At 41.1% G+C, this 13,767-nt stretch overlaps 1 protein-coding gene across 2 annotated transcripts in view; it reads right to left on the bottom strand.

Moving 5' to 3' along the window:
* Positions 1 to 4,930: 4,930 nt before the first annotated feature.
* Positions 4,931 to 13,767, bottom strand: part of MCOLN2 (mucolipin 2) — a 46,410-nt gene continuing 37,573 nt past the window's right edge. For both annotated transcript variants that reach the window (XM_026655916.2, XM_026655917.2), the window contains exons 10-14: positions 12,855 to 12,956; positions 12,614 to 12,736; positions 8,953 to 9,159; positions 7,002 to 7,120; positions 4,931 to 4,964 (exon numbers count right to left, since the gene is read on the bottom strand). In XM_026655916.2, coding sequence (XP_026511701.1) covers positions 4,931 to 4,964; positions 7,002 to 7,120; positions 8,953 to 9,159; positions 12,614 to 12,736; positions 12,855 to 12,956 — 585 coding nt within the window. The remainder of the gene's footprint in view (positions 4,965 to 7,001; positions 7,121 to 8,952; positions 9,160 to 12,613; positions 12,737 to 12,854; positions 12,957 to 13,767) is intronic.

Genomic DNA, 13,767 nt, shown 5'->3' with positions numbered 1-13,767 from the left:
GACTACATTTATTTCAGAAGCATTTTGGCTGTAGAGCAGTGTTATTTATTGTTTTTCTAAGTAACATCCTAAGTAGCTTTGGGATAATGTTACCTTGCTTGGTAATGGATGAGAGTAACTTGCTTGCTGTTTCAGGATCATCGGCATTTTACTTCTACATTATGACGACTTCATCCATTATATTTTAATCCTAGAAGTACACTTAAACAAAACAAAAAAAAGCCCCAATAATGCTAAACCACATCATCAAATGTCAAATGCAGACTCTTACTAAACCAGGAATTTAGAAAGCTGCCGTTCTTCTTAGCTATACACTGCCCTGCACCCCCTCCCCAACTAGGAACAATTAAATATGGATACCTACACCTTGTCACCCCACCCACAGACATCTAGAGAAACCCATCACTTCATCCTGCTTCGCAACCATCATTGTACTCACCTGCCAGCCAGCCACTGGAGACTGCAGAAGTTACTGTTAACACCTCTTCAATATTTAGCCCACCATTGCTGGAGAATAAGACCTTGTCTGCAAAGGAAAAATTTTCAGTATAATCTAAAGGTTTGAATTTAAACGGACAGTTATTCTGGTATAACCCTCTGTTGACACCCTTAGGCCAGGTCTACACTGAAAGCACTTTGCTGGCATAGTACACCAATATCCGTATCCAGGCAAAGTCTTCTAAGCATAGGGCTGGCCTTGGTAAGATTATCATGAGGGCTACTGTCCTGCAATTAACGGTAGTGGTGTAACACACACACAGCCTGTAAAGGACTGCTTTAAATATTGGCCTTGTGGCGTTTGTATACACCTTTCTGATGTATAAAGAAGGCCCAATAACAAAACAACAAAATTATGATTCTGTGTGGCTTTCTTACCTTAAACTCAGGAATGTGAAGTCTGGTCTTTGCTGGCAGACCACTGGAAGGTAGAAACGATGTTTATTGAGGGCTCGGAACGCTGTCATTGAAGGGCTGCACGTGTAACGCTTCCTATATTTAATGTGCTAATCATGGCAAATAGGTGTTAAAATGAAGTTTGACACGGTATGGCTAATAATCCCCCGCCCCCGCCAAGTAGTTTAGTTTACACTCTCGTGGCTCTTGTGCTGCAACTCTTGCACTACTGTTCTAGCCATCAGAGTCTGCCAAAGCCAGGATCTGAATTTCTAATATAAAAAGCAAGCAGAAAAAAGGATTTTTTTTTAAAAAACTCACCCTTTTGCTACTTCTTGATGCCTTGAGACGTACAGCAATCAGGCACAAGCCCAGTTTTTTTTGTTCCTTTTCAGGACACTTTAAAAGTAAGGTATGAAATCCTATTAATTTGGATAATTTCTCTCTCAAAGGCAGGAATATGTCCAGAACCAGCCTACGTGTCTTCCCAATCCAGCATGACAGAGCCAAAAAAAACCCAACCCACCTTTGTTTGTTATATTTCTGTACTTACAAGAGATGCACAGAAGGCAGCCAATCACCCAGGGCAATCCAAGTATCAGGAGCATGGTGGGAAAGGGTCTAGAGTCAGGAATACGAGAAGGGTCTGATGTGGCAGATGAGTTGAGGAGCACAAGCAGGTAAGTAGCAGAAGTGATAAGATGGTGCTTGGAGGCCAGAACTATCACATATTAGGATCATTTTACCCACTTTATATGGCAACAACTGTCATCAGTAGCACAACAAATGGATCATTTTTTTTTTGTTTAAATTCAGTCTTTAAATGCTGAAGACATATTAGAAAGTTATATATAATTTGACCTTGCCTTCCCTAACAAATTCATAGCAACATATATATTTAAAAAACCAAAAACCCTACAAAAACAAAAAACTCCACCACACATTCTGCTCCCCATTGGGAAAGAATGAGAAAACCACCACCACCACATGACAGACACTTGGCATGTTACTTAATGCTCTACTGCAATGCCCTCATTCTATGGCAGCGGTTCTCAAACTGTGGGTCGGGACTCCAAAGTGGGTTTCAACCCAGTTTTAATGGGGTTGCCAGGGCTGGTGTTAGACTTGCTGAGGCCCAGAGCTAAAGCTGAAGCCCAAGGGCTTCAGCCCCGGGCAGCAGGGCTAGAGCTTCGGCTTTGGCCCTGGGTGGTGGGGCTCAGGTTACAGGCCTCCCACTCGGGGCTGAAGCCCTTGGGCTTTGCTACCCTGCCCAGGGTGGCAGGGTGCAGGCAGGCTTAGGCTTAGGTCCCTCCTCCTGGGGCCATGTAGTAATTTTTGTTATCAAAAGGGGGTTGTGGTGCAATGAAGTTCTCTGTTCTATGGTGATGAGCATGGTATAAGAGCCTATAAGGAATAGGCCAGCAAAGTACTCAGGATTTTGGTTATGCTCATTTTCAAACCCTCCTTGCCTCTCTCTCTCCTTCCTCCCCACAACCAGCATCCACAGCACTTATGGATAATGTAGCTCAGTGGAAGGTCCAGCTGCGAATGCTGCAGCAACAGGGTTAGCTCCCACAGCCTGAGAGGAATTCTTTCAGGGCTGTGATCAGAGTGCCAGCCTGCAGTTTAGGAGGAACAGAACTTAGCTTGATGTAGCACATTCCATATTCACTATTTCCATAAGGTGCTTTGCAGAGTGAGGAGTAAAGTTAATAAATCAATCTATTTTTCTAATTCCCGTAATGAGTTTGCCGTAGGAGCATCCGTCGGTTAGGACCTGGGTTCAGACCATCACGGCTACCATTCATTTTCTACCAACAGTAGATTGTAAACTATTTCCAGGAGGGGCAGTAGCTCAAATCCAGTTTACAGGAGTAAATCCAGTGCAATTCCGTTGACATCAAGGGAGTTCACTCCAGTTACACAGCATAACTGAGCACAGAATTTATCCTGTATCGCCTCACCTGGTATGTTCATAAAGTGCTGTGCAAGTTACCAGTAATTCAAAAAATAAAAAAAACAGGTTTGGTTTGATTTTTTGGCAACACATCCTGCAGTAACACCATCTTTGTACAAAGGAACACATATTTTCAGGGATTATTTAATCAAGGCGCTTCTGATGGAAAATGTGGTGTCTAGGCTGCCCAGCCCCAGAATTAATGTATTCACCATTTAACAGTCTCAGCAGAGTTTCACCCTTCGTCTGACAACTATTTGTAAATAAATCACAGCCAAAATTTCCTCTTAACTCGCTAGACCATATTTAAAGGCTCTCATCGAGACATGAGTTATAGTCAAACAAAATATGGATAAACATTGTTTTTGAGAACTTTAACAGTAACTAGAAGTTCCATACATTGAATACTGATTTTAGCACTTCTTTATGAAGCTATTTTAGTAACAAAGCTTTTTAATGCAAAGAGGATGGTATGTCTAACTGGCGGGAGACAGCTTCATAGTAAAGTGCCCATTGCCTATAAAACATTTCATTTTTTAATAGCATCTTTTATCCAAGGCTCTCAAAGAGTGTTTTACAAATGCTTTTGGGGGTCTCAATACTCCCGTTACATCAGATGTAAGCACTTTCCTTCCCACTGGGAAAGAGGACCTAAGCTCAATAGCAGAGCCAAGAACAGAATGCAGAAAACTCAAGTCCCAGTTTGTTGCTCTGATCATCAGAACATACTGTCTTCCTAACTGGTGACTAACCACCTTTGCCATTAGGCAGTGTATGCTTGCTCAGATTAATCAAGATGCTTGAAGCAGTAATCCATCTCATCTGGGGACAGCTGTTACAGCCAAGATTTTCAGAAGTGAGTAGTGATTCTGAATGCCTCAATTTTTGGGTACCAAACTTGAAACACCTTAAGAAACCTGATTTGCAGAAAGTGCTGAGAACCTTCCCCTCGGAAAAATCAGGCTGCTTTAAGGTGTCTCAGGATGGGCACTCATATAAACACAAAATCACTAACCATTTGAAAATCTTGGCCTGTATGAACCGTCTTTGAATCTGCCACTATATATTCTCCTTCTTTCAACATGTGGTTGGAACAGAAACATCAGTAAGTCAGTGCCCCAAGTAATGTACTTTTAAAAGGGATTTATTCAGTATGGAACTACCATGTCAAACCTGAAGGGTAAACCAGGCAGAACTTAGCTGGGTTTTCATTAAAAAGTTATCTCTTGTGTGATATTTGTGGTGAAAGCTTCCATTCACACCATATGTGACTGATTTACCAATAAGTAATGTGATGAAGTGCCCAAACGAATATACTATGTGCCTATCATACACACTGAAGATTTTTGATATAATGGAGTAAGCCCACCGCCAGAAGACAAAAGGAAGTGGGCAACTACAAATTGCTTTTGTTTCGTACAAGATCTGGTAAATAAGCTTAGTGATATATAAATGGCTTAACAGTTTTAAATCAATTTAACGCACATGAAGACATCAATTATTTTGCATTTTTGTGCAGCTCTGCATTACACAAATTTATTTCAAGCAACCGAATCATGTTTTATGCCAAATAAGAATTACAATCTCCATTTCCAATACATCACTTTAAATGAATGACCTGAAACACTCCTTACCAATAATTGCAATATTCAACATTCTACTTAAAAACAAGTGTGTTTAATTCTTTTTAAATATGTTCCTTAATATAAATATTTAAGAACCAGATGTTTAGTTTGGGGCCTGATCTGAAGAAGGTGCTGAGCTCCCATAGACAGTCTCTCTCAGGTTCAGGACTAAGACAGTAGAACACAGAGTGGGAATCGTCATCAGTTCTTCATAATTCTAGTCCAAATAAAGGTAGCTTTTGAGCTTCCAACGTGGTCAGCCAGCTAACACCAGCCATTAGCAGCTTTTTGCCCTGCTCGCCTCCCCAATCTACCTAATTAAATAGGGTCATAATGTTTACAAGGAAATAGCCCCAAATGACAGATCTTCTTGAAATTTGGGGGGTTGTTTTTCCACAGCAGTTTGTTCCTTCTGAACATTCTTGAGCAGTGACTTTCAGCAGTAGGTTGGTTGTCAGTTAAGTATCAAGTTGTCATCACTTCCTCGTCTGTAAAAAGGGGTCAGAGAGAAAAAAAAGTTGGTATTTTTAAATTCTGTATTTAATAAGGGCAACATAAAATCCTTGGTATATTTAAAGTTAACCATGCTGAATTTCCTATATATCTCTTAGATAATTAAGAAGGATCTACCTATACCCCTTGCCTTTAATTATGCTCTCAGAAAAAGCAAACAGGTTTTTTATGGCTTGACCTTTTGCAAGAAAACCTAATATGCTAAGTAATCATGAAATCAATTAGGTTCCTGTAATTTACCGTGGTCACTAGCAATCTCTGATTAGACTGAAGTCGAAGCAACTTATTTTTTCATCTATCAGCCAGACAGATGTTCAGGAAGACAGAAAGAGCTAAAAATGACTAAGCCGCACAACTGAGACAACAGATCCACCAGTCAGAACTTGTTATACCATTTAGGGCTCCCCTGACTGACATGCTCAACTAAAGACATGTGGAGGCATGTAGTTTAAGAAAATATGCCCTTCACTGGGCAGCAGTACTGCAAGCCTGCCCACCCTGGTAAACGCAGCAACATGCCTTGCTCCCTACCTCCGGGGCAGGAGATAATCCCCCTCGTTCCCTGTTGTGTTTTGTAATTTCCTACTTCAGTGCCTCAATGCCCAGCTCCAACTAGTTTCTGCTAACCAATAGCAAACAAATGCACTGGAAATGCTGGGAAGCCAAAGAACCCAAATCCCTGAGCCCAAAAGAAGTTCCAGGTTTCAAGCCAGCTGCAGGTCCCCTGCCGTGGAAGCTGAACTTGTTTCCTTCTTTCAGTGAAGTCAGTTAAGGAGAAAAGGATCTATAAGTCTGCTTGCAGCCTTAGAGAGTAGGTTTGAAGCTGCACTTAAGTTCACCGTACCACCTACCTTTGAAGTATCCACAGCAGCTATCTGGAGATTTAGATGTTCTTTTATTCGCCCCCCCTCAAGCCAGCAGTTTTTCTCAGCTAAAAGACACTTAAACCTCAGCCAGGGGCACATCAAAAGCAGAAAGCTGTGGTTCACAAGAACCTTACTGTGTAAGATCCATTGTTATAGATCATTTAGGAACACAAGATTTGCCACACTAGTTCGGGTCAGTTGATCACCCAGTTCTGCTACACTCCTCACATGACATCACTCCCTCAGGCTCCATCTGCCTCCAACTCTGCTGTGCATAAACCTCTATGCCATTGCCACCAGGGCCTTGCTACAGTTGTCAATGCCAGCAGGCAGAATCCACAGCCATCTACCTACCACTTTAGCAGGGATTAAGAGGTGGGAGTGAGCTTGGTACTATAGGATGAATGGTCTCTACGCCTTTTCTTCCCCCCAGGAGAAAGAACATCACAGCCTGCTACTGGTCCCTTAACCCCTATAGGGGTCTGAACCAGATGAAATGCCTTCCAGTCCCATCCACATGGTCCAAATACAGGCCCTGCTCATAATGATGGGCACTTCCAGGCAGCTCAGTGGAAATGACCAAGGTTCTCAGGGAAATGCTCCCATTAAACTAGAGGGGAGATTGCTGGGAATGGTTTAATCAGACAAATCTCAAGGTTTGGGATGAGGGATGGGTCACTTAAAATGAAAGAACAAGTTCTCTCTTGTGCCCTTCTACTGCTACCTGCCAACAGATCTCCTACCTGGAAGTCAAGATGGTCTTGGAGCCTAGCTTTGCTCTAACAGTTTTCAGTGCTCTGTGCTTCCCTGACCTGATCAGCACAACTCTCCCCTTTAGAAATATTAATGATGCTCTCTCTCATATATATCTATAGTTTTTTTTCATCTGTAGGTCCCCGAGGGCTTTACAATGATTACAGTGAAACTCAAAAGGTATCTTTCCCTGCCCTCTCCCCTTAACAAATTAGCTATTTTCTAATGCTAAATACAACAGAAAGGGATAAATATATTTAAGAGTCTGAACATGCTATAGTTAGATTTCTGGGCGTGCCTACCATAGTGAAACCCATACTTTCCAACAGACAGCTAACCTCATGGGTACTTATGAGAATTACATAGCTCACGGAATCGCACTGCCATACTGACCTCCTACAACAGCAGATGAAAGGCATGGAAGCCTGTGGTTCTTTGCTATAGTCTGTGCTACTGCATTCTTTAAGGAATTCATGAAGATCTGTTACTGGAAAGCCGTTTTGCTGGTATTTCTGAAAAACAGGACACCTCATTTACAGTGCATGAGAAATCATTCCTTGTGTCATTGCTCTAAACCTGCCTCCATTCTACACTGCTCTCCCACACTTTTATCAGCTCTAACATCTAGAATAATAGATGAATCAAACTGTCACTACTGCAGCAAACAAAGCAAGGCTAGGAGAATGTGGTCGTGGGAACAGAAGAATGAGCTAAAGGAAACATATTGAAAAAAGAAAAGACACTATTCAGTTATTCCTTTTCGCATGTTACTTGCATAACTATCCAGTTCATTCCTGCGTGGTTCTATTTCACCGTTTTTATGTTGATTTTTTTCTCCTACATATTCACCATAAATAAGTGAGTTCTCCATAAATTAAAAACCCCAAGCTCTAAAGACCAACAGCTTTGAAGCAGAGATAGACAGCAGCCACTTAGAAGTTTAGTCAACCTTTTCATTCAGAGGAAGTGCTATATAAAACAGAAAATCAACCGATTCTTCTCTGGGAATTTTGGGGAAGTTATATGGCCTGTGTTATACAGGAGGTCAGACTAGATGATCACAATGGTCCCTTCTGGCCTTGGAATCTTTGAATACGGAGCGGCTTCTCCTTTGAACCATTGGATCCACATGAGAGGATTAGAAGCAAGGGGAGAGAGAGAAAAAACAGAAGCGATCCCATCTCACTTTGAATATCAACAAAATTACTGCAATCCTATACAGAGAAACTTGCAAAACAGAGTCCTAGGAAGTTGTGGTCCACATACACCTCTATCCCAATCTAACACGACCCAATATAACATGAATTCGGATATAACGCGGTAAGCAGCGCTTTGGGGGAGGAGGGCTGCGCGCTCCAGCGGATCAAAGCAAGTTCGATATAACGCGGTTTCACCTATAACGCAGTACGATTTTTTGGCTCCTGAGGACAGCGTTGTATCGGGGTAGAGGTGTACTGCCACTAACAATTTACCACTATGCTGCACATGTATTTACATGAGAACTAAAACAAAAAGACAACAGCCAAAGGCCAGTTACTGGATGCAGCCTTCTCACTGGTCACCCTAACCACCAGGACTTAAGTATGTAGAAATACAAGTGACTAGAAATGTACAGAAAATACTGATGGGAGGCAAGAATGCAGGGAAGAGATCTAGAGAAGGGGATATTTTTAATTCCACTCCATTTTTCACTGGAACTGGATAGAGTGGTTCTAGCTAGCAGTTCATTAGTACTATACTCAGTGGGTCTCTTCCATACCACGCACCCTACTAATTATTGAGCCAGTAATTTCTGTGAAGCACAGGGAGCAGAGGTATTCAAATCTGTACTGCTAAGCAATTTTAACTGAATGGGTTACCCCCTTGCCTCCTTCTCCCCAGACATCTTTCAAACATCACTCTCTCCCGGCCTCAGCAAGACTTTTTGATACTGCAATTACACTCTTGCACTCCGTGAAAGAATTCTCTAGCTGTAAGCAACTGCATTCAATGATTTTAAGCTTAATATATTTCCCCACTTCCCACTCAAGTCACTATTCTGACCCAAATGTAATACAGCCAGTAGAATAAATTGGGGGAAATTGGGGGTCAGGGGGAGGGAGGTGTGATACCTTAAGTAAGTTTTCCAAACTAATGCCTGGGTGGAGATCACTTAAGGGAAATTCTCTCTTCCATTTTTTTACCAGATCTTAAGCTAAAAGCTTTGAATATCTTTACCATACATCATAATCAGTCAACATCTCAAGAGAGCTTCCATTTGTCCACCTTTATGGTTTAACTAACATGAAAGAATGCTAAATAATTGATTAGAAGAAAAAATTCCACTAAAGATAAAATGATTTACCTTTATGGTGTCATAAGAGTCTGTAATGAGTGCAATAAAAAGGCTGAGGATCATGTATATAAATAGACTAATGAAGGAATACAGATATAATCGACTGAACAGCCACACCAAGGTGCTCTTCTGCTGGATTTGAGCAAATGTTGCAAACATGTCATCACCATTGACCAAAGAAAACAGACATTCAGCAACTGTGTTCAGATCTTCAAACTAGACAATATTGAAAGAGACTGACATTAGAACCTGAACACCACATACAGTCAGGTTAAAGGAGATAAAGACAGACATTTTCACTAACAGTTTTCCCACAATTTTTTTTAAACACAGCCACTATTCTCCTGAGCCCCTCTACCCCCCTCAAAAACCCCAAAAAACCTCCCACAAGCACAATCTCTCTCTTTTGTGTATTTCATACATTTAAGACTGGCATGATCATTTGGTTTGGGAGGCAGAGATAATTCCTTTTCCATATGTACCTGAGTGTTTTGCATTGGCATCAGTTGTAGGAAAGGTGCCAATGGGTTAAAGCATCTAACAAACAACCACCACTAATGTTTAATGCTTTCATTAGAGGGTCTCAAATTGCATTATGCATGCGGGAAAGTATCCCCAATTTAGAGATAAGAAAATTAAGGCATAGAGAGATTAAGTGACCAAGGTCACACAATGAGTAGTGACAGAGCTGGGAACAGAATCTAGGTCTTCTGATCCCCCCGTCTCTTATTACTCTTTCGATAACATTTTTTAAAATCCCCTTCCAGCAGCACATTGGTAAAGATCCGTTTAATTTTTTCTGCACTTGGGGGAAATAGGACACAAGTGGAGCCACTACAGTTCCTCTAGCCTTTCTGTGCCGAAATTATAGACCATACTTCTCTTTAACAAAAATACTGAGATTGAAAGAATATCTTCCAGCTCTATTTTCTCATTCCATTATTTGGTGAAGGAGTTGGGGGTCATCTTGCAAATTATCAGGTACATTTGAACCCAAGTTTAGGTTTGAATGATAAAAGGTTTTCTTAATCCCAATATAGCAGCAAGAAAAATAGGTATGGCAAATTAGAAAGATTTTATTCAGTGGGTTGGGTGCCAAGGGACCTCCACAGCAATAGCTAACGACCAAGGGACAGTGCGAGCAGGTTCAGGCCTTATATCAAGCTCCACTAGGCAATCTCCTATTTTGCCTTTTCACTTTGCCTTAACCAACTCCACCTACTCTCAAAACCTCCCCCCAGTTTTACATTTTCTGGGTCCAAAAAGAATGCTGGAGAGTCCAGAAACCCAAAGTAAATAGCATTTATGTCAGGCACTCAGAGTAGCTGGCTGATGCCGTGTCAAACATGTCTTCAGAGAAGATCAAATGCTAAATATGGGTAATTCCCACTTAAATGACCTATGAGGAATGGTTGAAAGAATTGAGCATGTTTAGTATAGAGAAAAGAAGGCTGAAGGGGACGTAACCGTCTTCAAATATATAAAACGTTGTTATATAGTGAGCAATTGTTCCCCAGGTCCACTGAAGGTAAGACAAGAAATAATCTGGTTAGTTTGCAGCAGGGGATATTTAGGTTGGATATTAGGAAAATCTTTCTAACTATGAAGGATAGTTAATCACTTTAACAAGTTATCTAGGGAGGTTGTGGAATCCCGGTCACTGGAGGTTTTTAAGAACAGGTTAGACAAACATGTGCCAGGAATTATCTAAGTATATCTGGTCCTGCCTCAGCGCAGTGGAGGCAAGAGGAAGACTAGATGACCTCCTGAGGTCTCTTCCAGTCCTACATATCTATGATTATGTATTCTATGACGTGTGGGGAAGGAGTAAGACAAATTTGCTCTAAGGGCTATTAGGAAAGGGTGATTTTAGAACATGGAGTGGTCCACGAATGCCATCTAGAGATCCGAGTTCAGCTCTCTTGATTCTGAGCTGGCAGGGCTGCTCAGTGAGCCATCTAGCAAAAGAAACAGCTAGGAAGGCTTCACCTTGCTCACTATCACTCCTTGTAGTTGTCACATGGAAAGAGCAGAATCCAGCTCTTCTCTGATGAGCAGAGATTCTCTACTACATGAGGCCCGAGAGAGGCTGGGTGGAAATATAAGGGATTCTGAAACTCTTCATGAAAAAATTAAGAGGGAATCTGTAGAGTACTTTTCCCCACCCAATTCCAAGTGGCCAGGTCTGTAGCTGATGTAATAGATGGTAGTTGATTCAAGATGACTTGTGGGAGGACTGTCCTGTTTCTCTTACTTCTTTATTTTTAAAATAAGGACAGATAAGTAGTAATCTTCTGCTACTCACTGCTTCACATGAAGTTGCTTGCCTGCATGTCCTACCTTTGCACTACACTTCAGGAGACAGCAAATTTCACTGAGAAGCAGGGAGTGCTGCTTCTGGGAGTGTCAAGTTGGTGGGACATCAAACTAGTACAACCACTAGATAGCATTACGGGATTTTGTGCACAAAGCTTGCAGTGGCCATCTTGGTTAGTTAGTATGTATGAGAATCAAGTCATTCCTATTTTGGGCTGCAGTTTGGAGCATTCAGAACAGAATGAGAGTATCCTCCTTTTAATTCTGTACAGCAGACTGAGTGTGCAGCCAGTCAGCTGCCACAAAAACACATGGTAAAGCAAGTGACTAGAATAGGCTGTTCTATGCAGTACAATACTGCCATCTAGTGAGATTTGGGACAAGTTGCTAGAGCCTTAAACAAAATGAGCTGAGCCATAACATTTAATGACAAGAAAATCATACAAGATCAAGTTTTGACAACATAAACAGTCAACCATCTCATTGACTATTCTTTCACTTACTCAGATCGTTAGATGCTTGCTACTTGACAAGTTCGGGTAAAAGTGATATTTACAACGTGTCAGCTAAAAGGGACAGGTCCCCAGGGTATAATCTGACGGATGCGTAGGGTATTATGGGATTTCTGCAGAAAATTCTAGAAGCTTTTAGGAAGTATTTGGTCATCAATTAAAATGCATTAAGAGCAAAGGATAAATAAATGCATCTTATTACTAATGAGAATTAGTAAATATGCAAATTCTAAATGTTCATAACAGCAGTCTCTTCTCTAAACTTGAACTGTTGTTCTTTCCTTTGCAGAGGGCTTTATAAAACACGCTAAAGCCTTTAGCTTCCCACATTTTTGAGTTATGCAGGCACAAAAATTTGGTCTGGAATACAGGAAAAAAGTATATGTAATATTTTGCATCTACACTGAAAAAGAAAAAAATACAAATGATTTTGATTAAAAACTTTCCAAATCACCCTATATTTGGACCAAGATCAACTGTGCCAAGTTTCACCCAGCGGGGAAGGTTTGGAGAAAGCTATGAGTAATACAAAACCCTGCTGAGGCAACATGGGGGTGAAAAGTATCAGTGCCCAGACTATGTTAGAGTACCCACCATTGACAGCAGAGCTGGAGCCACACCAGCACTAGAACAACAGTGGGGGAATTTCTGAAAATCCTCAGTGTAGTGTTTGGAAAGGCAGTGAGAGTTTAACATATAAAACTTAAAGCTGTTGTTATGGCTTCATAACGAAGGTTGAGTTATGTTTTAAACTTAAGAAGCAGGAATATCCTCCCCCAAATGATAGCGCTTACTCTGAGTATGGAATGATTATATATGCACATTTAGAAGAGCTTACATACCTTTTCATGATAAGGCCCTAATACAATCCAGCCACAGAATGTATAGCCAAGATATATCATCCCAGCACAACAACAAAATCTTAGAACTTTGGGCAATGATGCTTGCATTGTTAAAATGAGCACCTGCAAAGGGTCAGGGGAGAGGAGGAGAAAGAGGACAATATACACATTAAAGAAATTAGAATAAAAACAACAGAACTAAAATAAGTTTCAACTACTGAATATTTGATTCTAGGCTTACATTGTATGTCTGGAAATATCCTAAGTATCTGATGACTCCAACCCAAACAAACAAAGTCGATGTTCCAAGTAAGATGCTGCAAACATCATAACTTGTGAGGTTCTGAGGAATGCAAAAAAAAAAAAAAAAAAAAGGCAGGTGAGTGAAGTAACACCTACCTGTTGATAGGTATTGCAGTTTAAGACTATGCAGGTAAAGGATGGCACATGGAAATTTTTTAGGTCAGATTTTAAAATTTCAGTGGCTTCAGTTGAATTCTAGTGCCAAACGGACATAGCCACATAACACCAAGCCAATATGGTTGCTCAGGAGAGATGCCTTATACAGAGAGGCAGTGGTATTGTGGAGATGGGCAAAGGTGCACAATGGCATAAAGAAATTTGCATGAAGCCTGCAAGCGCTGTGTGGATTTCACTTTGGTTACAATAGACAGTTTCAAAATTAAGTTCTCAAGGAAGTTCATTGTTTCCTATTTTTAATCATATGGCAAACTAATTTTCATTCACTACTTAAGCACTGGTTCATAATTAATAAGAGGGAGACTTCATGACTAAGGCCCTGTCTATACTACAACCTTAAACAGAATTTGTAACCAGCTGCTGGCATGGTCAACTCTCACCGGCTTTCTGCCCACACACTTGGTTAATACTGTTCATAATCACAACAGCAGTAGCTCATTGCCCTTTCTTCAGGCCAAGGCTGACACATGTTGGTTGCAAGTTTGTAAAACTTATTCTTGCCTTACTGTGCCTGTGTAATTGATTTGGCCAATGCTTATTCCTCCCAGCTACCTGTGCAGTAGGACATTCTAGAGTGTGGGAAGCATGATCTATTGGCCCACATTTTCCCAGATTGCCCCGACACACACACACACACACACACACACACACACACACACACACACACACACACA

This window comes from Terrapene carolina, unplaced genomic scaffold (genome assembly GCF_002925995.2).
Source record: "Terrapene carolina triunguis isolate 2854851 unplaced genomic scaffold, T_m_triunguis-2.0 Scaffold211, whole genome shotgun sequence".
In the NCBI taxonomy this organism is placed as follows: domain Eukaryota; kingdom Metazoa; phylum Chordata; order Testudines; family Emydidae; genus Terrapene; species Terrapene triunguis.
This window is presented reverse-complemented; position numbering and strand designations above follow the sequence as displayed.